The 22,936-nt window shown below is 44.7% G+C and overlaps 1 protein-coding gene across 2 annotated transcripts in view; it reads right to left on the bottom strand.

The window, feature by feature from the left end:
• Positions 1–292: 292 nt before the first annotated feature.
• Positions 293–22,936, bottom strand: part of KDM6B (lysine demethylase 6B) — a 69,997-nt gene continuing 47,353 nt past the window's right edge. For both annotated transcript variants that reach the window (XM_082255393.1, XM_082255394.1), the window contains 13 exons: positions 22,358–22,484; positions 21,553–21,658; positions 21,149–21,354; positions 18,360–18,403; positions 18,294–18,314; positions 15,481–15,552; positions 14,205–14,353; positions 11,179–11,293; positions 8,807–8,994; positions 6,151–6,292; positions 4,840–4,966; positions 4,580–4,750; positions 293–553 (listed from right to left, as the gene is read on the bottom strand). In XM_082255393.1, the coding sequence (XP_082111519.1) occupies positions 530–553; positions 4,580–4,750; positions 4,840–4,966; positions 6,151–6,292; positions 8,807–8,994; positions 11,179–11,293; positions 14,205–14,353; positions 15,481–15,552; positions 18,294–18,314; positions 18,360–18,403; positions 21,149–21,354; positions 21,553–21,658; positions 22,358–22,484 (1,492 nt within the window). In that variant the 3' untranslated portion in view covers positions 293–529. The remainder of the gene's footprint in view (positions 554–4,579; positions 4,751–4,839; positions 4,967–6,150; positions 6,293–8,806; positions 8,995–11,178; positions 11,294–14,204; positions 14,354–15,480; positions 15,553–18,293; positions 18,315–18,359; positions 18,404–21,148; positions 21,355–21,552; positions 21,659–22,357; positions 22,485–22,936) is intronic.

The raw sequence follows: 22,936 nt of genomic DNA, 5'->3' as shown, positions 1-22,936 counted from the left end.
TAATACAACCCCTCCCCCCCACAAAAGTAAAACACCCCCCTCCCCTCAAAAAAAAAAAAAAAAAAAAATCACAAAATTCAAGATTTCAGAATAAATATTCCTGATAAAATTACAAAAAAATGAAACAAACAAAGAAGGAAAATAATAATAAAATTATTGACAAAGACATGTAGAATCCTGCATCCTGACTGGCTGTTCCCACAAGGGGGGTGGGATCTGTGTAAACAAGGCTTGTGATTGGCTGGAGAGAGTGAAAAATATGAGCTGCCATTCGGTCTAAAAAGACAAAGAAACAAAAACCAAAAAAAAAAGAAAAAAAAGGTGGCTCCTCTTCCTCCCACCCCCTCATTCCGTGGCTCTCTCTCTCGCTCTCTCTGTGTTCACGTCTGTTTGGCTGGTTGATTAGCACCGCCCCTCTCCTCCCTGGGTCCTGGGAAGAAGGGGAAGAGTTTTGATTGGCTGGCTCGATGGTGGTGGAGAAGGGGGGGTGGGGAGAGACTGTAGTAGGAGCAGAACAGCAGGGAGAAGATCACCGTGTGCTTGGAGGAGGAGTCTAAGGGAAGAAAACACAAAACAAAACATTATTTTGAACAAAAATGTGAAAAATATGATTTTTGTACATACTGTAAAATCCATTTCTCTGAGTTCGACGGACACAGCTTAATAACTACTGGGTTATATTGCCTCCTCCAGGAGTAGGACTAGAACAAAAAACACCTGGCTACACCCTACGTCCTCAGCTGGTATATAACCCCCCTCTCTGCTCTAGGTTTAGTAGCAAGGAGTATTAGAAATATCAATAGAACTCAATAGAGGGGTGGGTGCTGTGTTCCTCGAACTCAGAGAAATGGATTTTACGGTAAGTACAAAAATTCCATTTTCTCTTTCATTCATTGACTAACACAGCGCTCCATAAATCATAACTAGTGGGACGTCCAAAAGCAGCGCCAAAAAGGAAAATGAGGGGTGGGGAAAATAACCCAAGGCTAAACATAAGAGCCCCTAACCAAGGCACAGGAGCCTTTACCCGGGTCACAGGAGCCCCTGTCTGAAATATAAAACTTTAAAGAAAAATACCCCTCAAGAGGGAACAGCCCCTCTTAAAACAGCAGCCTGCAAAACGTTGCGGCCAAAAGAAGCATCGGCAGATGCCAAAGTATCTACCTTGAATTTTGTGAACGCATGCACTAACGACCAAGTGGAAACTTGCGATATTGATGTCTGATGATGGAAGGCCCAAGAAGAACTCAGCGCCCGAGTAGGATGCGCCGTGAAAGGTAAATGGAACTTGACCTTTAATAGAATAGGATTCTGTGACAGGGAAAGGGGGAACCTGACCTTTAATAGAATAGGATTCTGTGACAGGGAAAGGGGGAACCTGACCTTTAATAGAATAGGTCTGAGTCGCCGTCTCTCTGTTCCATCTGGAGATGGTAGCCGAAGAAGCGGCCAGCCCTTTCCTTGGTCCGTCCGTAACCACAAAAAGTTAGTCTGACCTCCGAAAGGACTGAATCACATTAACCACATCCAAGGTATGCAAAGCAAATTCCTTGGGATGAGCCAGCTAGAGACACAAGGAAGGCAACACAATGTCCTCACTCAAATGGAAGTCAGAGACAACTTTGGGCAGGAATGATGGACAGGGACGAGAACCACTTTATCCCTATGGACCACTAAATAGGGACTGTGACCGGATAATGCCACCAATTCAGATACCCTGCGGGCCGAGGTAATAGCCACCAAGAATGTCACCTTCTGGGATGACATAGGCAAGGGAATCTCTCGAATGTTCTCAAATGGAGGTTTCTAGAGAACCGAAAGTACTAAAATTTAAATCCCATGGTGGCAAAAGAGACCATACAGGTGGAGCCACCCCCTGAATGAAGGTACATTCTAAAGAGTGCATGGCTAGGGGTCGCTGAAAGAAGACTGCCAGGGCAGACACCTGGCCCTTGATGGTACTCAAGGCCAACTTCTGATCAATGCCCTGTTGAAGAAAGGTTAAAATCTGAGTCACAGAAAAGGATGGAGGATGAGCGCCAATTGACTCACACCAAGAAATAAACGTTTTCCATGTACGATGGTATATCTTGCTGGAAGACGACTTTTGTCGCCTTCACCATAGTAGGGATCACTGATCCAGACAGGCTTCTATCCCTCAGTACCTGGCTTTTAATAGCTAAGCCATTAAAACCAGTGACTGTAAAGCAGGATGGTAGATCAGCCACTGGGACAACTAGTCTTCTTTGAGAGGAAGCCGCCAAGGGACGTTTATGGCCACCAGACTGATTGGAAGATCCTCGCCCTTGATTACTCGCAGGAATTACAGGAGAAGCCTGAGCCGAGTAGGATACTGGCCTTACCGTGGCCCTTGGACGCCTGCGGCATCTACCAGAGGAAACCGTGATCTCGCCACTAACCTCAGTATCCTCCTGTGGAGTCGAACCTGCTAAAGGAGCTGCATGTAGGCCTTTGCAAACAGAACTATCTTGAAGGTGGATTCCACCAGACTCAGAACCTGCATGAAAAATGGGACAGAGCACTATCTGTGTGACAGCAGCCAGTGAATCACGGCCCGTGGTTCCGGAAGTTTGTCCAGAGGAAGAACCACCCAGGTCAGAATTAGAATCAGACCTAGGTAAATCAATTCCCTGTATACCTTAGGTAGTTCGGACATCACCTGAACCGTTGCAGGAATTAAATACGCACAAGCAGACTCCGGACCTAAAAAAGGACAAGCTTTGTCCCCCTTTCTGGGTAACCCCAAAATAATCATTTTGTGGATCCCCTAGACCAGTGGTTCTCAACTCTGGTCCTCAGGACCCACTAAGAGGCCAGATTTTAAGTATTACCTTGGGGAGATGCAGACTAGAATACTGCAATCACTGAGCAGCAAATGAGATCACCTGTGATGTAATTTAGTTATCTTGCAAACCTGGCCTGTTGGTGGGTCTCAAGGACCGGAGTTGAATACCACTGCCCTAGACGCTCATGAAGGAGGTCCACGAGGCCGGAAACCAGCAACGATGTCCCCCCACCCCAATAATGGGTGAGGGCAGACCTTCATGCTGAAGGGGGTCTTGTCTGCAGGTCTGGAGAAGCTAGCTCTAGGCTTATCAGGCCAAGGATGCATGGAACTTCCCGGGGAAGATTTGAAAGATCTTTTTCCCTTTTTCTCTGTTCCAGAAGCACAAAATAATTTTCTATGTGCTGAGAAGGAGGGCCCCCATCTGCAGCGAGGCTCCTTCCCTTTCCTAGACTATGGCAGGAAGGTACTCTCTCTCTCCCCCCCCCCCCCCCGATACCCTTAATGATGTACTCCAGGTGATTGCCTTGAAAGGGCAAATCAATGAGAGCTTTCTTAGAGGCTTGGTCTGCAGACCAATTCTTAAGCCACAGCACGCGCCTAAAGCACCACCGCTGAAACAGAAAATTTGGTTGGACAGCACAGGAGTGCAACACATATAAACTGCAGCCCATGGACCAACTGGTCCGCTAAATCAACATAAGCAGCGGGGACCTGCTCACCCCCCAGGCCCTGGCGCAAAAAAGCGTGGCCCATTCAGGTAGGGGCTGAGACACCGGGGCTGAGGCAAAGACTGGCCTCAAAGTTGAACCAGCCATAGTAAACATGCTGCGTGCCACAGCCTCCACTTTCCTGTCAGCCGGGTCCTTAAAGGACGAGGATTCCTCTACTGGGATTCACAGTAGCTTTGCTCAACCTGGAAACAGGAGGGTTCCACCACTGGTGGACTAGTCTATAGGTTTTAAAAGTGACTCCTCAAAAGGGTAACGTATAGCAAAACGTTTGGGGACCACAAAGGGTAATTTTGGTTGCTCTCATTCCTTACAGGAAAAAACTGTCAAGATAAGGCACAAAAGGAAACACCTTTGGAGTGCGAGGTGACTTATGCATAGCAAACGACACAGCCACGTCCGTGGCTACATCAGCTGCATCCTCCATTTTTAAAGTCTCACGCACTGCAGTGATAAGTGCATCTACCAGTGCTTTTTAATTCACTGCTGCGACCACCGAGGAGTCATTCTGACTAGCGGATGGATCTCGGAGTGCGATATTAAGCCCCCCTGGGCGGGCCGCCTCCATGGTGGCATCAGGCTCAGATGAGACAGACTGAGCAGGGAAAGGCGGGTGATGCTTCCTCCTGGACCTTTGCCCATACGCCACTTCCACCTGGGACACAAAGGACTGCAGGACCACCGTCAGTGCAAACATGGGAAGCTGGGGTTCTGAGAGACATGCCACCTCTATGAGGGGGTCAGTGGGGGAGATGTGACCCTGAGGCTCCATAAGGAAACAAAAACAATCTTTTGGCATCACTAAGGAATTCCCCCAGGGCTCAGGGTACCTATCAGCAGATAGAGATAACAGGGACCCCCAAGGACTCACCCTAACGAACACATAGGAACAGATACTGAGCATTACACCCGGCATACAGGACAAGAGAAGTGGTACTGTGCAGAGTCCATACATACAGAATAAGGACTAGATACTGAGAATTACACCCAGAATGCAGGCACATGAATAAATTCTTCCTTCTGCCCCACCCCAGATTCTTACCAGGTGAAAGCTGTCATAAATATGCATAAGCTCCTCCATTTTGTACTGCTCTAGGATGACCACTCCATTCATGTTGCTGTTGACCTGGCGGGCACAGCTTTCACAGTGGACCAGGTAGGTGTTTTTTCCCCCACTCTCACTGGTGACAAAGAGGATGTTGAAAACCTCCACCTATCAGACAGAAAAGGCATACAATCATTAGAAATTATATCTGTGGATAAACCCGCCCTTCAAAATCACTGCCATAGACTGGTACTCACATCACACTCATTGCAGTAATAAGCTGGCTCATCCTTCACTCTTGCCTGATAGGCCAACTTCTTCCCGCTGCGAATCAGGCTGTCTCTCTGTATCTGACACCGCTTTATTGACTGTAAGAGGCAGTACCTGCAAGATGAGACCGCAAGAGGACGGATAAATACAAGTAATAGAGGAAGCCTAAAATCTTAACCTGAGACTGGAGATGGGAAAAGTGTAGACCAGAGATGGGAGTATAGATAACATGAACAGGTGGACTCCCCCCATTCTTGTCTTCCTGGTCTACGAATGTCTCTAATATGAGTGGTCCCTTTTTTTTTTTTAACCACTGTGTATATATATATATATATATATATATATATATATATATATATATATATATATATATATATATATATATATATATATATATATATATAAATAAAAGAGTTGGCTGATTGTGAATAAATGTGCACTGGAGAATAGAAAAAGAGAGACATGAATAATGGTAATACTGGATAGTAATACGGTTCCCTGGATACAATAATGGAGGATGAGGTAGGGCGAAGAGAAGGCAGAGCAGAACATGGACAATCTGGCACTATGCTGGCAAGATATAGAAATATTCTATCATAAACAAGCAGCATCGACGATAAAGTGAAGGTGGTCCAATGAACATGCACAAGAACAGAAACTCGAGTAAAGAAAGGCAAGACAAGGCTTAGATGTAGAATAGCAGAAAGGGATACCATGCTTAAAAGGAACCTGCACTTTGACCAGTTGTGCAATATAACAACAGGTACACTTTAATGCCAGCCTCACCAGGTGCCCCTAAATCACCTTCCCTTTACTACCCTGAAGCTCCATTTGGAAGTGAAAAGAGATGAAGCCGGGTGCAAGATCCAAATGGTGGCTTGGAGCTTACACAAGGCAGAGGACTCCCTACCCATGACCAATATGGCATTGTTGGTCTGTCAGCATCCAATCACAAAACTCTAGCGCTGTCATGTGAAAGGAAAGGGATGGAGTTGCATGCTCCCCATGCATGGAAGTACTGGGTACTTTTCTTGGTGGATTACAGAATGGGAAGCTGAATGAGGGAAGCAAAGGATAGGTTGATGCAAGCTACTGGTGAGGCCACCACTAAAGTAACCCTGTTGCTCTGCATGGGCAAACCACAAATAGAATTTAAAAGGAAATTAAGAGGAGACCAAAGTCAGAAGGAAAAAGTAAAAAAAAAAAATGCTATAGCTAAAATGAAGAAATGACGACAAGCCACCGGAATCTGGACAGTGTAAAAGGTACAAAAACAAAACGAAAGGCTGGGCTCTCACTTGATCATGCCGTACAAATCTGGATCTGAGATCTTGACAGTTCGCGATACGTTCCAGGAGACGTGAATCATGGGTACGATGGATTTGACGTTCTTCACCTCGTTCCACTCAAAGCGCTCCAGTGCCAGTTGGTACTGATATGCTGCGAGGAGACAACAAACAATCAGCATTTTATAAAAATGGTAGATGCAGAAGAACCAAGGATGTACACAATGAGCCATGAAGACAGATACTGTATCGGTTGACTTTTAATATAAGGACACTTACCTGTCCAGGTATCCCGTGATGTCGGTACCCCTAGCCGATTCATTCATCGGCTGTGGGTTCAGGCGCCTGCAACTTCACTAACAGAAGCAGGAAGTGAGGCCAAACCAGCTTCACAGCCTGTTTCCTGTCGTGCTGCGCTCTCTGCATTGTCCTGCTGTCTATTGGGACCTATGCGTCCCCCAGAAGGCAAAAGGGGGGAGAGGAAGGAGAGGCCGGAAATTTCGTAGATCATCGCAATCATTGTGAGCTGATCCTATTCGGAAGTGGGAACCTGGTTTTCACAGGTATCCCCCCCCCCCCCCCCCCAAAAAAAAAAAGTGCCAAATGTGGCAGCAGAGGGTGCGAACAAGCGGAGCTTGATGATCCATCAATATTCCAACCAGGAATATTTTTTAACTTGTATTGTCTTGTCTTATTATGTATATTACTTTTCATCTTTCTTTTTGGATTTAATAAAAAAATATATTTCTGTGTTCCTCATATGTATGCAATCAAACTGCGGGAAGATAAGAGGGTGTAAGTGTGGACGGAGCATCCATCCATTGTATAAGTGGTATAGGTCCTGGTGGCCTGAATCTTTTTTGGTGAGCAAATATATTATCCATTTATCATTCACAAAGGTGCAGGTGTTCTGCCAGCCACTCATCACTCACCACACTATTAGACATTTGTTTGTCATGTTTTCTGAATTGGACTGATCTTGTATGCACATAGCACTTTTTTGTATCTATTTTTGAATAGTTTTAGTATGCACATGAATTGTATTCACTTTATTAACTAGATGATTTTATTTATAATTAATTGCTGTATATATATTTACTATTCACATTTCACAGATTGCTAATGACACTCAGCTTTGATTGAGTACACAGCAAACCATCTCATATAGGTATGTGTAGGTTGCCTTTTTTGGCACATTGCTGCACATATCTATTAGGGATCGACCGATTATCGAGGGCCGATATGCACTTTCCCCGATATGTCGGAACCGCCCCCTGAGGTTGCTGATATTGCCGATATTTCAGGAAAGTGCTTGTACCAGAGTGATGCCTGCAGCTAGAGGCATCACCCCGGTACCGGCGTCCATAGCCGCTCAGCTGTCATTACAAGGAGCGGGAGGGGACGTCCCCCCCCCCCACTCCTTCTGCGGCTCGCCCGGGTCTCCTGTCCCACCAGGAGACCCGGGCAACCAGCCTGCACGGCTGCGGAAGACCCGATCAAAGCTGCATTCGGCTCTGATCGATCTCCATGCAAAAACCCGGAAGATAACTTCCACAAGTTCCGGGTACTGGCGCCAGATTAAAAAAAATGACAGCATTCAAAACCGCCAAACTTGGCGTTTTGAAAGCTTTAAAGTGCAGAGGAGGGGTTTGGGGTCTTTTAGGGTGTTTTCATTTTACACTAGCACTTTTGATGCACACCCGGGTTCGATTGACATCAGAATTCGGTTCTTTTTGATGATGTGAACACTGTCTTTGAACTCGGGTGCGCACCCGCGAACCGTACCAGAGTCCACTTAAAAAGGGTGGTCTGGGGTATGATTTTTGTGAACTCCAGTACGGTTCGCTTCTGATGAGAATGCAATCGTACCAAAGCAAGCAATTCTATCCATTTTAGCACCTTCTCGTTTACAGCGGTTGCCAAGCAACATGAGTACGCGCCGGCTGCAGCTTGATGACACAAGTGCACCGCGGTTCGGATACAAAAATCAAATGTGAACACAGTCCATTATCCTGCACTTGAAAAAAGAGCGCGCACATTGAGTCGTGAAACGCGTCGTGCCATTGGTTCATCTCCGGTGACGTCACGCAGCGTGCACTGCGTTCCAGCGTGGTTCCTGAGCGCCCAGCTGTACTTGGTACCCGGAAGACCGGAGGATCCTCTACCTAGCGTCTGATCGTCTATCCGGCAAGCACCAAGCATTCCACCCTGCGGGACCTCGGGGGCTACAGCTACGTTTTTCCACCTACCACCGGAGATTACAAGCCCTGACTACTCTTTATCTAGTGAGTTGCTTTTATTATGATGTCCATTTTTACAATAAATTGCTGCATTTAGAGGCGCTCTGTGTCTCTCTCTCTTTTCTACAGTCCATTGGGGGGGAGGGGGAAGCAATCGAACTCGGGTTCGGACCAGGCAATCGCACCAAGTGTGAAAACACCCTTAGACCCCCAGATCCCTCCACAAGAGTACCTGTAGATTTGAAAATATCGGCTGACACCGATACGCGATGACCAAAATATCGGTATCGGCAATGAAAAAACGATCACTAATATCTATATATAGATGCATTGTATCATGTTTGAACAGTATTGGTGGTGAATCCCAGCACATACACAAATGTATACAGCGCCTTCTTTCACTATTAAAGATTTCAAGTGTAACTTACGTGTTAGAGGCCCCACATTCCAGGCTATGTTGTTGCACCACCCGATGGCCTGCACCCAGTGCACGGTTCCAGCATTGATCCAGACCAGGTCTCCGGGACGCTGCACAAACCGATAGACGGGGATGTCCGCTCGGTACAGGTCCTCCAGGACTGGCCACCATGACCCAGTCAGGTAATCCAGGTTGTGCCTGAACAGAATAAGTTAAAATCCTCATTAGGGTCCATGCACACTGGGCTTAAAAAAAAACGCCAGTTCTTATCGCAGAAAAAAAAACAATGCTCAGAGCGTTTTTGTACAGTGGTTTCGAAAAGTTAAACGTTTTTTTCTGCCAGAAAACTGCTTTTAATTTCGATACATTTTTAATAGGGTTTCCAACAAAGTATACACAAAATTCTATGTAAAAGCTTCCAAATATCCACAAAAATAGGCCAAGGCCCTTACTTGGAAGACATTACCACAATCTTGACATAATTTAGTAGTATACAAAACCCAACAGAAAGTACAAATAAAAAGAAAAGAAAAAAGCAGAACCTAATCGGAAGTCGGAGTATTATATCTCACAGAAGCAAAATCAGAACGATTGCATTATATTCATATAAAAAAAGACAAATGAACTCCTTTCCAAACGCCCACCCCACAGGTGCACTGCAGCAGGTAGCCGCTCCCAGGCAAATCACCGTACATGTACGGCGCTCGCTCTCGGGAAACTAGGGGGCGAGCGCACGCTCCCGCTCATCAGCGGGGAAGCCGATGCGTGTGTCAGGAGGCTCCGATTACCGCCTGACACCCGCAATCGCTCCCCGCTGAGAGAGAAGGACGGTCGGCTGTTGTAAACACAGCAGACCGTTCTTCTCCCTGGAATGATCATAGAGCTCCTGTGATCCTTCTATATAGGGTCACATGTCTCTATGGTCATCTCAGAAGCGCCCCCCCCCCCCCACAGTTAGAATCACTCCCCTAGGCTCACATTTAACCCCTTGATCACCAACAGGGTTAACCCCTTCCCTGCTAATGTCATTATTACAGTGACAGTGCATATTTTTAGCACTGATTACTGTAGTAATGTCACTGGTTCCCCCAAAAGTGTCAAAATGTCAGTTAGGCCCCTTTCACACTTATGTGACGCGATTTTACCGCAATTTTGCAGCGACTTTGATGCGATTTTGAGCAATGGCTCAGGGCTATATACTTCAAAACGCATTAAAATCGTGCCAAAGTAGTGCAGGAACTACTTTGAAGTCGGTGCGACTTCAAAAACGCACTGATATGAATGGGGCTCATTGAAAATAATGGAAAAGGACTTATGCGATTTTGCGGTCCAAAATCGCGGGACAAGTCGCACTAGTGTGAAAGGGGCCTTAGGGGTCCGATCTGTGCGCCGCAATGTCGCAGTCCCGCAAAAAAAAAAAAATGACAAACCATGAAAACCATTTGCTAATTAGGTGACTTCTGAGGCAATTGGTTCCACACGATTTTAGGTAGGGTCCTTTCACACTGGCTTTCCACCCGGCAGACTCCGTTTTGCTCAGCAGGGATTGATCCGCCGATCCCCGTTGAGCAGGTGGATGACAGGTCCATCTCTGCTCACTGTGCAGAGACAGACCTGTCAGATCCCCGCTCTCCTCTATGGGAGATCGGATGAAAATGGACTGCCTGGAAAAATACGATTTTTGTAAGATCTTACCGTAAAATCTTTTTTTCTGATGTCCGTCGACAGACGCAGCCTCATCTCCATGAGCCGAGTCTGTCAACGGACGATAGAGAAATCAAGTTTCCATCCGTCTGGATTTCACAGGACCGGATCGGAGATTTCACCGCTGACATCCGCTGCTCCATAGGGGTGCATGGAGCATCTGATCAGGTCCGCCTGAAAAACTGACATATAGACCTGATCGGAAAGCCCGTGTGAAAGGGACCTTAGGGGTATCAGAGTAAAGGGGGCCGAATGCAAATGCAAGCCACACTTTTCACATATTTGTAAAAAATGCTGAAAACCATTTCCTTCCACGTCACAATTACGTGCTACTTTGTGTTGGTCTATCACATACAATACATTTATGTTTTTGGTTGTAACGTGACAAAATGAGGAAAAATTTCAAGGAGTATGAATATTTTTCTCAAGGCACTGTATACAACGACAATGGACATTTAAACTTGAATGATGCAATAGAGCTAACCAGGTAACTGCGTGAAGGTTAGTGCCATCAACTGGTGGATTGCGGAATTGACCATATTATGCCCTCTGCTGGCACAAAGCAGTAATGCAGCACATACACCTTATCAGTCAGCAGCAGCCATCACTAATTTAATTGATTTATTCTATTTGAGATCCAGAAACGCTAGGACCCCTTTTTCCATTTAGCCCTCTCACCTGTCACAGAAGGCACTGATTTTTTCCCAGTAATTCTCATGGACGGCGAACCACTCGCAGTCCCCGGGGCCGATGTTTATGTTAACCGAGCAGAAGTTGTTGTTCTCCTGGTGACCTAAAGAAGAAGAACCAGAGATTACAGTGAGTAACAAAAAAGGCACCTCTCTCTCATCTTCATAACATGGGGGGCGAGGTGTCCTGTAGTCCATAGAAGAGTTCTTTTATTTGTGGAGGCTTGGCAACACACGTGGGCGTTGCATGTGGCGGTTTGCATGTAAATACATCCTGCTTAATACACAGCTGCGACATGCGGTGAGAGCGCAGTTCTTGGGAGGAATTCCCTCACACGTCCCCCCTGACTATGATGAAGGTGATAGTAGGCTCAGTACCCACGAAGTTGATTTCCACACTGCATAATACCCTACAGACATCTTCTGTAACTACACTGGCATACCGGGCCAAAACCAGGTGGGCTCTATAGAGGATGACGAGTGGGAGGAAATACTTGATAATTACCAAATGGTCTCTCCCAGGATGATCGTTTAAAGCGCAGTTCCACCCAAAAGTGGAACTTCCGCTCTTTTGCTTCCTCCACCCCTCCGGTGCCACATTTTTTACCTTTCAGGGGGGAGGGGGGAATGGGTACCTGTTTTTGACCCTTCCCCACTTCTGGGGCCCCTCCTCTCTCCCCCGTTGCCGAGCCAATAGGAATGTGCAGCGCGCTTCGCGCATGCACAGTAGGGACCCTCCCGTGAAGCCGCAAGGCTTCACTGCCGGGTTCCCTTACCAGTAATGGCGGTGGCAACACCTGACAGCCGATGGAAACATCGGCTGTGGTGCCAACATCACTGGACTCCAGGACAGGTAAGTGTCCTAAAATTAAAAGTCAGCAGCTACAGTATGTGTAGCTGCTGACTTTTAATTTTTGGAGGGGGAGGCGGAACTCCGCTTTAACCCAAAATGTACATGTGCAGATGTTTTGGGCCCAGGTGATTTGGTTCCTCCATGATCACATGGGATCTCCCTTTTCCCTGGACCCTAAACCCTGCTTGCTCAGGTTTGCCCCAGACGATGACATGGACAAGTTCTTGACCAGATCTTTGCACGAGACGTTATTTGCGGCCCGTAAGGGGATTGCAAGCAACTGGAGTTGGAAATGTGGATACGGGAGGTGAATCTAACCCTTCCATATATATATACACATTATATATATATATATATATATATATATATATATATATATATATATATATATATATATATATATAAAAAAAAATTGATTTCGGTTGCCCCACCTAATACAACAAAGTGTGGGACTGATGGCTAGCACAACCAGATACATGTACGGGAGAGGTCTGTCGAACTTTACAAAGCATGTTACCCATCTCTACTGTCATTGTACATTTCCTACCTGTAAAGTATTTTCCATGCACATAACGCATTGAACCTTGAAGATTGTAGGAAGGACGACTTATTATCTACTATCAGTTCTATAACTGAATAAGCAATCGACATGTGATATTACATCTGATGCTGTATGTACCAATGGTTATACTACATGCTCAATTATCTGTGAAACCTCAAACTTTTTTTAATGTAAAAAACAAAAAAAAAAATACATCATGCCTAGGAATGCCCACTCCTCCAGAGCGGCATCTACCCATCAAGGCACCTTGATATTTGCATTAAAGAGGTTGTAAATTTAAAAAAAAAAAAAAAACAAACACCTGAAAGACAAACACATAATGAGCTAGTATGCATCGCATTCTAGCTCATTATGAAATACTTACCTTAGAACGAAGCCTCGCAGTGCCACCCGCTCACTTGTCTCATGAGTGACATGTTCGGTCACCCTTCTTCCGGGTTTGCGGCATCCGGCCATCTGATTGGTTGGAGCCGCAAAGACGTCACTCCCGTGCATGCGCACGGGAGCCGACAGTCACGGCACAGGGCTTTGACGGAACGGCACGAGCGGCCGTTCCTTCAGATCGCATGCGCCAGTAATGTCACTGGCTGCATATAAAGTAAATATCTCCTAAACGGTACATGTTTAGGAGATATTTACAGTACCTATAGGGAAGTCTTATCATAGGCTTACCTATAGGTACAACTTGCAGAGGAGGGTTTACTTCCTCTTTAACCCAGACCACTCCTTGCATCATGGCTGAGGGCTCTTGGGAAAAGTACTGGGGCAGGATGCTGTGATGGTCTCAGGAAGCCATGTACACCACCCTATTCATAATCTGCCTGCATCTGCTTGCATTGCATAGAGGAAAGGTCTTATTTTAGAAATTTCATTAGCACGTTGATGGGGGGTAGAGTAGAAAAATTTAAGAGCAAACATCAGCTTTAAACAAAGTAAAGTTACGAAAAAAAAAAAAAATGTTTTTGTTTACCTGAAAAGTAAATGCAGAATGTGCTAGTATGCATACTATACATAGTGCTAGTATGCAATGCATACTAGCACATTATGTGACACTTACCTGCAAACAAAGCCCGCATCGTCCCCATCTTCACCCGTCTTCCTTCCAGGTCTGCGGACTGGCCCGAGCCGTGTAACGTCACAGGGCTCTGAATGAACGGCACGGGCGGCCGTTCCTTCAGAGCGCATGCGCCGATGACAGTCATTGGCTGCATGCAATGTAAATATCTCCCAAACGGTGCAAGTTTAGGAGATATTTACAGTACCTATAGGTAAGCCTTATTTTAGGTTTACCTATAGGTACAAACATTACAGGGGGGTTTACAACCTCTTTAATAACATGCAAACCTGGCCTCATCCTGGATCAGAGTGCATTCCAAAACATCATGGCTAATGAACGGTTTGTGCTTTTGTTATAAGTTTCCGAGTGAACAAAGTAGTGACGGGTATTCTGAATTTGACAGGATGGGAAGCGGCAGAGAGAGAGCAAGGACAGAGGGCGAGATAGACAGACAGGGAAGGAGGATAACTGACAACAGTAGAGAAGATGGGGAGACAAGAGGATGGAGAGAGGAAGAGAGAAAGGCAGACTGGTGGTGCCCACCTGGTGTACGACTGCCAGGGACTTTCATGTACAGCTGCACCGTGTTCATGCCCAGGATGGTATGGCCTACGTGGCTTAACATATTTGCATTGGATGAAACCCGCATAAAGGAAGGTAACTTCAGCAGCTCCTGTAACTGGGGCTTCCACCTGGAAAAGAGATATTGCGTCATTCCCACATCCTACAAGCTCTGAAGCTGATCCTTACAAACCCACTGTATAGTCTTCTAGGTTTGGCTGAATTAAGGGGCCGGCAAGCAAAAATGCAGAAGGCTGCATATACAGAAGTTTGGTACCTGCAAGAAACATCAGGCTGTATTTTTAATTTAAACCTCATTTACAAGGGGCTCGGAGGACTGTTGACTGAACAGGCCGTCTGTTTATCCACTTGAAGACCAGTCAAAATCAGTATTTTTTGCTAGAAAAATACTGAGAACTACCAAACATAATAGAATATATATATATATATATATATATATATATATATATATATATATATATATATATATATATATATATATATATATATATATATATATATATATATATATATATATATATATATATATACACACACACACACGACAAACACACTGACCAGCTTTATGGAGATATTGATTTCATTTTCCAGCAGGACTTGGGCACCCGCCCACACTGTCAAAAGTACCAATACCTGGTCACATGACATCACTGTGCTTGATTGGCCAGCAAACTCACCTGACCTAAACCCCATAGAGACTCTGTGGGGTATTGTCAAGAGGAAAATGAGAGACACCAGACCCAATACAGATGAGCTGAAGGCCGCTATCAAAGCAACCTGGGCTTCCATACCACCTCAGCAGTGCCACAGGCTGATCGCCTGCATGTCATGCCGCATTGATGCAGTAATTCATGCAAAAGGAGCCCTGGATTTTCACTAGCTGTAAGCCATAATCATCAAAATTAAAAGAAAAATGCTTGAAATATATCACTCTGTGTGAAATGCATCTATATAAAATATATGAGTATCACTTTTTGAATCGAATTACTGAAATCAAGTGAACCGTTTGATGATATTCAAATTTTAGGAGATGCACCTGTATAGGTGGGCTTAAGAAAGGCTGAGTGCTCCGAGTGGGAGTATCCATTGTGGCAACGGTCATTATTTGTCAAAAGGAACCAGGAGGGGAAATGACAACCGGGAACTGTGCTAACCCTCCTTATAATGTACAGCTGGGGTATCAAGAACATGCTGAACACTGGCAGAGAACGTTGACATATATCACGGGTATGCTCACCTTTTGGGGTCAGAGAGGTCAATATTGGTGCCAAATTTAATGATGTGTGGGGTTTTGTGCTCCTGGTTTGTGCTGAAAAAGAAAAGAGAAAACACAACATTAGTGATCGGCTACCAATCATACGATGATCTCAGGAGCACACTGGTACAGGAACATCTCCAGCAAGATAAATTATACATGTGCGAAAAAGAAAGGTTTTGGGACTTTAAATGAGGTATTGGCCATCTAGGGCTAAATGCCTCCATCCCTATTAATGAGGAAAAAGAGGGGGGGGGGGGATTAGGACTTAAAATAGGTACGCGAGGACAATTGGCACATAATATAGCGTAAGAAAAATCGAATATATAGGCGGATCCACAACATAATAACATTATAAAAAATGGTCAATTGCCTCCATTCCTTATAAGGGGAAAAAAGAAAAGAAAAACAAAAAGAGGGGGGGGGGGGGGGGGGGGGAGTCCCAACCCCCCCCCCCCCCCCCCTTTTTTCTTCTTTTTTTTCCCCATTATCATTAGGGATGGAGATAACTGACCATTTTTTTAATAATGTTATTATGTTGTGGACTTGCAGATTTATAGTCTCCTCTTCTGTATGTAAATTGCTTATTCTGATTTCACTGCATACTGGGGGGTTTTAACAATTGATAGGGGGTGGGGGTGGGAGCAAAATAAGAACAGATTTAATCTATAGAGGAGAACAGTTTTCACCTTTTGACAGGACTAGAGAACACCCATACCAGTGGTTGTCACCTTAAGAGCAAAAAGGGGCCTCAACTGTGGCCCCTGACTTTTCCAAAGGGCCACACATAATGTTTAATTTATGTAATGCTTGAGAGGACTGTCAGACTGCAGAACAAATAGAGGGAGTGAGTGTCAGAGTGAGGACAGGGTACATTTTTGGCTTGGGAAATGCTGCAGAAGACCATACGAAACTGGAAACATGTTACATGAGGCTAGTAGAGATCAATGCCATTACCTAATCAATGTTCCCACTACAGACTGCTGAGGTCTGAGGACGTCATACACCAAAGGGCCGAATGCGGCCAGCAGACCGCAGATTGGCCACCGAAGACCAAACTATTCAACTCTTTATAGCACAGGGGGTAGGTGCTCACTCACTGCTCAGTATCTATGGAGGAACAGCCCTGATGTGGACTACAAAACACCCTTGGGGGGGGTTGGGGGTTCTGTAGTCCAAAAGAGGAGAACAAGACCGGCCTTATGACACTTCCTGGGAATTCAGTGCAGTACAGGGACTGTCTGCTCGCTATAGGAAGTTACAAGCTCACTTGATTTCTGGCAGGATCACCAACCTTTCCCCCCATGCCCAATCTCTGCTGCTGGCCAAGAGGACTGCGTTTATAGTTACAGCACCACCAGTGACTCTGCAACCCTCCACCACCTGTGAATCTGCAACCCTCCACCGCCACCACCCGTGAATCTGCAACCCTCCACCGCCACCACCACCACCACCACCACCACCACCCGTGAATCTGCAACCCTCCACCGCCACCACCCGTGAATCTGCAACCCTCCACCGCCACCACTCGTGAATCTGCAACCCTCCACCGCCACCACCAGTTAATCTGCAACCCTCCACCACCAGTGAATCTGCAACCCTCCACCACCAGTGAATCTGCAACCCTCCACCACCAGTGAATCTGCAACCCTCCACCGCCACCACCAGTGAATCTGCAACCCTCCACCGCCACCACCAGTGAATCTGCAACCCTCCACCGCCACCACCAGTGAATCTGCAACCCTCCACCGCCACCACCAGTGAGTCTGCAACCCTCCACCGCCACCACCACCAGTGAATCAGCAACCCTCCACCAGTGAATCAGCAACCCTCCACCAGTGAATCAGCAACCCTCCACCAGTGAATCAGCAACCCTCCACCAGTGAATCAGCAACCCTCCGCCGCCACCAGTGAATCTGCAACCCTCCACTATTCAGCAACCCTCCGCCGCCACCAGTGAATCTGCAACCCTCTGCCACCACGATTGAATCTGCAACCCTGCTCCGCTACCAGTGAATCTGCAACCCTCTGCCGCCACCAGTGAATCTGCAACCCTCCGCCGCCACCAGTGAATCTGCAAACCTCCGCCGCCACCAGTGAATCTGCAAACCTCCGCCGCCACCAGTGAATCTGCAAACCTCCGCCGCCACCAGTGAATCTGCAAACCTCCGCCGCCACCAGTGAATCTGCAAACCTCCGCCGCCACCAGTGAATCTGCAAACCTCCGCCGCCACCAGTGAATCTGCAAACCTCCGCCGCCACTGCATTCCCCTTTCTCACCACTAAGCTTGAAACCTCCCCACCACTGTGCCTTTAACGTCCCTCTCTGCCCTCCACACCGCAGTTGGCTCCCATCCTGTTACCCCCCGTTATCTCCTGTACCAAAACGTCCACACCAACCCCAACTCTCGCAATCAAATCTAACCTTAACCCACGTTCTCTGCCCCTGCTTTCAACATCACTCCCCACTTCACTTGTCATTGTCACTGCACCAATGCCCACCTATGCACTTCGCTACCACTTGCACTGACTCATGCCTCAGCACTCTCCCCCACTGTACTAAAGCGCACTTCTGTGCTCTCTGATTATTGGGTTGAATATGGAAAGGTGCATTACTGCAGTGGTAAACTGCCACAATTTCACTAGTAAAATGTAAAAGACAAAAAAAAAAAAAAAAAGTTTTCATGGTCTACAAGAATTCACTTCAGGTGGTTTGGGCTGCTGCATTTCCACCCTGAAATCACCCGCCTCTTCAGCCCAGCCAGGGATCAGAATTTCCAACCCCGCTCATTTACCTGGGAGGTGGGTTTCCTGTGTTTCCTGTGTTTCCTGTATTTCCTGTGGTTCCTGTGGTTCCTGTGGTGCTGTCCGGCTCATTAGACTCGTCATCGCTGTCTTTATCCTCCTATAAAAGGTGGAGAACGAAGAGAATATTAAACTCCTGAGAGAGAGCGGCTGCTACAAAGGAGAGCCAAGACAAGAAGGTGAAGGGAAGGGCGGAAGAACTGACATAAAAGCAGGAAGGAAAGCGGGAAGTACAAATTGTGAAGAAGGAAAACGCTAGTAGGAGTATTACAGACATCACAAAACCTTATTGGAATGCGGAGCCCTTACATAAGCCGCCTTAAAAGGGTTCCCCCCCAAAACCCAGATAACTTTCTTTTATTGTCCTGTAAACATCCACTCCTCGCTCACTTCCCCCTGAGACTTTTGGCCATGTTTACCTCCATTATTCGGAGAACAAGCGTATATCAAAAGTGCATTTGAGGGCAGCAGAATCCCAGCAACGAAAATAAACCGTTCTAAATAACTTTTTTTTTTTTTTTTTTATTGGCAAAAGAACAAATGGTTCACTTTCAATGGGGCTGACTATATATATGAATATAAAAGCAAAGGGTAGTACGCTATTCAGATGTGTGATGAAGATAAAATAATCATATGATAAACCAAGAAGTGTGATAAATAAAAAATAAGATAAACCTTCAAAAAAAAAAAATTAATATATATATTACACACACACACTTATATTACACATTATATACACACACACATATATAATATATATATATATATATTTATTACACACACACACACATATCTCTATATATATATATATATATATATATATATATATATATATATATATATATATACACATACACACACACACACACACTTATATTACACATTATATATACACACACATATAATATATATATATATATATATATATATATAAAATATATATATATATATATATATATATATATATATATAAAATATATATATATATATATATATATATATATATATATATATATATATATATATATATATATATATATATATCTCTCAAGCAAGTAATAATCAAATGCTGAATAAATATAAAGCAAAAAGCATATAAAGCATCTTCCCAATTGCAGTGAATTTCTAAACGTGCAAAACGATGCCGAAAAGTGCAAAAACACTCATTGAAAAATGTAAGTCCAAAGATAAAAAATATATATATCGATTATATATATTTTTTTTTATTTTTTGGATTTACATTTTTCAATTCATTTTTTTTTTTTGCACTTTTTTGGCATCGTTTTGCACGTTTAGAAATTCACTGCAATTGGTTAGATGCTATATATGCTTTTTGCTTTATATTTATTCAGCATTTGATTATTACTTGCTTGAGATATATAAAGCAAAAAGCATATAAAGCATCTTCCCAATTGCAGTGAATTTCTAAACGTGCAAAACGATGCCAAAAAAAAGTGCAAAAAAAAAAAAAAAAAAATGAATTGAAAAATGTAAATCCAAAAGATAAAAAATATATATTATCTATATATATATATATATATATATATATATATATATATATATATATTTATTTTTATCTTTGGACTTACATTTTTCAGTTAGTGTTTTTGCACTTTTCGGCATCATTTTGCACGTTTAGAAATTCACTGCAATTGGGAAGATTTTTTTTATATATTTGTGCTTTATATTTATTCAGCATTTGTTTTTTTTTTACTTGCTTGATATATATAGATATATATATATAGATATATATATATATATATATATATATATATATATATATATATATATATATATATATATATATATATAGATATATATATATATATATATAGATATATATTCATACACGGTAATTTTGAAGGGTTATCATATTGTTTTTTATTTATTACACTTCTTGGTTTATCATATTATTATTTTAGCTTCATCACACATCTGAATAGCGCACTACCCTTTGCTTTTAGATTTCTCCTTGCAAGCTCTTGAGTACTTGTGATGGCGAGTGCTGCAGTTCATTTAGAGGTGTGGATAGTAGCCATCCCAGCAGCGCACCTATTCTCACACTTTATTGGACTATATTTGAAGGGCTCAGTAAGTGCACAGATGTGCCAAATGGCTCTACCCGGCACCTAACAGAGCCTTGAGGTATCTGCACATGCGCATAAAATCAAGGATCAGGGACCTCTTTACCTGTGCTGTCTTTGCACGAGGGGAAAACCCATACCTACAAAGATGTACTTGGGTCTCTAATGGGTCGCGAAGACCAGCCAGAGCCCTTGCATACATCAGCACATGTGGAAATGAGTGCACGCCCCATTCTCATCTAGGGAAGGAAGTGCTGATCTACAGCACAAAAATGAATAACATTGTGGGAGAGGAAGCTGCAAAGCATTTTTTTTTGGGGGGTAAAGGTCTGCTTACAGTTATAGGTGGAGTTCATAGCTCGTTCCACTCCCGGGCCTCCTTCAAGGCTCAACGTTTATCTCTAGACATACATTTTTTTTTTGGGAGGCAGTGCGGACGGGTTAGAACCCTTACCGTCAGATTTATGTTGCGGTCTGATCTAAGAGTCAGAAAAGTCAAAAGACGGCAACCAAACACAACAAAGCAACAGCACATACACCAAAAAACCACAGCAATAGGAATTCCCATAATCAGGGGTGACTATGCCAAACTAATCACAGCCATAGCCAGCACTGAACAGCAGAGAGAAGCCACTATTTTATTTACGACTTAACTCTTTAATTGGGGGAAGGAAAATCAGTGGGCAACGTATGTGAAAGTGGACAACCCCTCTAAAGTGTCATTAAGTGAAAGCTGAAAGAACCAAATAATGGGCACCTACCTGCAAGGATTCCTGGAAGGATGAAGCCTGGTACTGCGCGTACTTGGCAATGGTAGTATGGGAGCGGCTGCTTTCGCAGTGCCAGACTTGGCGGGTTCCGGAGGGGTCCCAGTTCTCGTCAGACGGCTGCTGCACCTGAGTACGGACCTCTACAGTGTGTTCTCCATTAGCGTCTACCAACGTCTTGGTGGAGAAGAGGCCCAAATCTGTCAAAGAAGAAGATGAAAGTGAGACCTAAGATAATACAATGCCTCGACATTCATCACATGACCGGGTGCAAGGAGAAGACAATCTTACATATCCTTTGTGTGGAAACCTAAAATAGCTCTGCCTTAGCGTTTTTACGTGCTACTAAAGCATCCCGATTGCAAGCTGTGAAATTTTTTACAATCAAAGCAACTTACTAAGTCGTAGGGATCCAGCAAGACCTCGAATCACGGTGATGGGGTTCTTGGGATCAGTGCAGAATTGAAGCAACACAGGAGAAAATGCATCTCTCTTACTTTCCAACTAGAAGAGAAAACATAATAAACATTACCAATTAAGAACAGGACATCTTGCAGGACGACAACATAGACAGACTCATATCTCCCTTCAGTCTGTATCACCCTGCAGGAGGAGGACAGACTCATAGCCCCCTTCTGTCTGTATCACCCTGCAGGAGGAGGACAGACTCATAGCTCCCTTCTGTCTGTATCACCCTGCAGGAGGAGGACAGACTCATAGCTCCCTTCTGTCTGTATCACCCTGCAGGAGGAGGACAGACTCATAGCTCTCTTCTGTCTGTATCACTCTGCAGGAGGAGAACAGACTCATAGCCCCCTTCTGTCTGTATCACCCTGCAGGAGGAGGACAGACTCATAGCTCCCTTCTGTCTGTATCACCCTGCAGGAGGAGGACAGACTCATAGCACCCTTCTGTCTGTATCACCCTGCAGGAGGAGGACAGACTCATACCCCCTTCTGTCTGTATCACCCTGCAGGAGGAGGACAGACTGCTAGCCCCCTTCTGTCTGTATCACCCTGCAGGAGGAGGACAGACTCATAGCCCCCTTCTGTCTGTATCATCCTGCAGGAGGAGGACAGACTCATAGCTCCCTTCTGTCTGTATCACCCTGCAGGAGGAGGACAGACTCATACCCCCTTCTGTCTGTATCACCCTGCAGGAGGAGGCTCTACAAACATATTATACAAAAGGTAATATACGTACATAGATGCTGGGTGTAGGTGGGTTAAGTTTTTCACGGGGCAGATTGCGCTCTGTTCCCATTGGCGGTTTCACAGACATGGAAGGAAGGACATAGGACTCTTTGAATTTTCCTTTCAGCACCATATTTCTAAGGAATTAGAAGAGACAGAAATGATTAGCGGGCAATAAAGTCATAGTGTACGTGTAAAGTGCACTGTGTCTCCTGATCCCACAAAAACAGGCAAACAGTGTGGCTGTCATTCTTTCCATACAGAGGGTTCACAATCACACTGGGGAATGCTTCATTTATTTAAAAAACAAGAAATCAATTTGAATACAATTATTCTGACCGTCTATTGGATATTCATGTGCAAGCAGTCAGCCCAATAAAAATATAAATAAATGGTGAGCAGGCGTTGGTTGGCGTCTGCACGTGACTGCGCTGACCAATGAGAATCTGAGCCTTCTTTGTTCCAGGATGGGTGCAGAAAACTGGCTTATTTTAAATGCACGGACTGCTACATTAGTTAGCATGGGCAATGAAAGATAAGCAGCCAAGGAGGTAAGTGCAATGGGAGTGGATGGTGTGGGGAGAGTGTT

The sequence above is a fragment of the Pelophylax lessonae genome (genome assembly GCF_965119305.1).
Source record: "Pelophylax lessonae genome assembly, chromosome: 4".
Lineage (NCBI taxonomy): Eukaryota > Metazoa > Chordata > Amphibia > Anura > Ranidae > Pelophylax > Pelophylax lessonae.
This window is presented reverse-complemented; position numbering and strand designations above follow the sequence as displayed.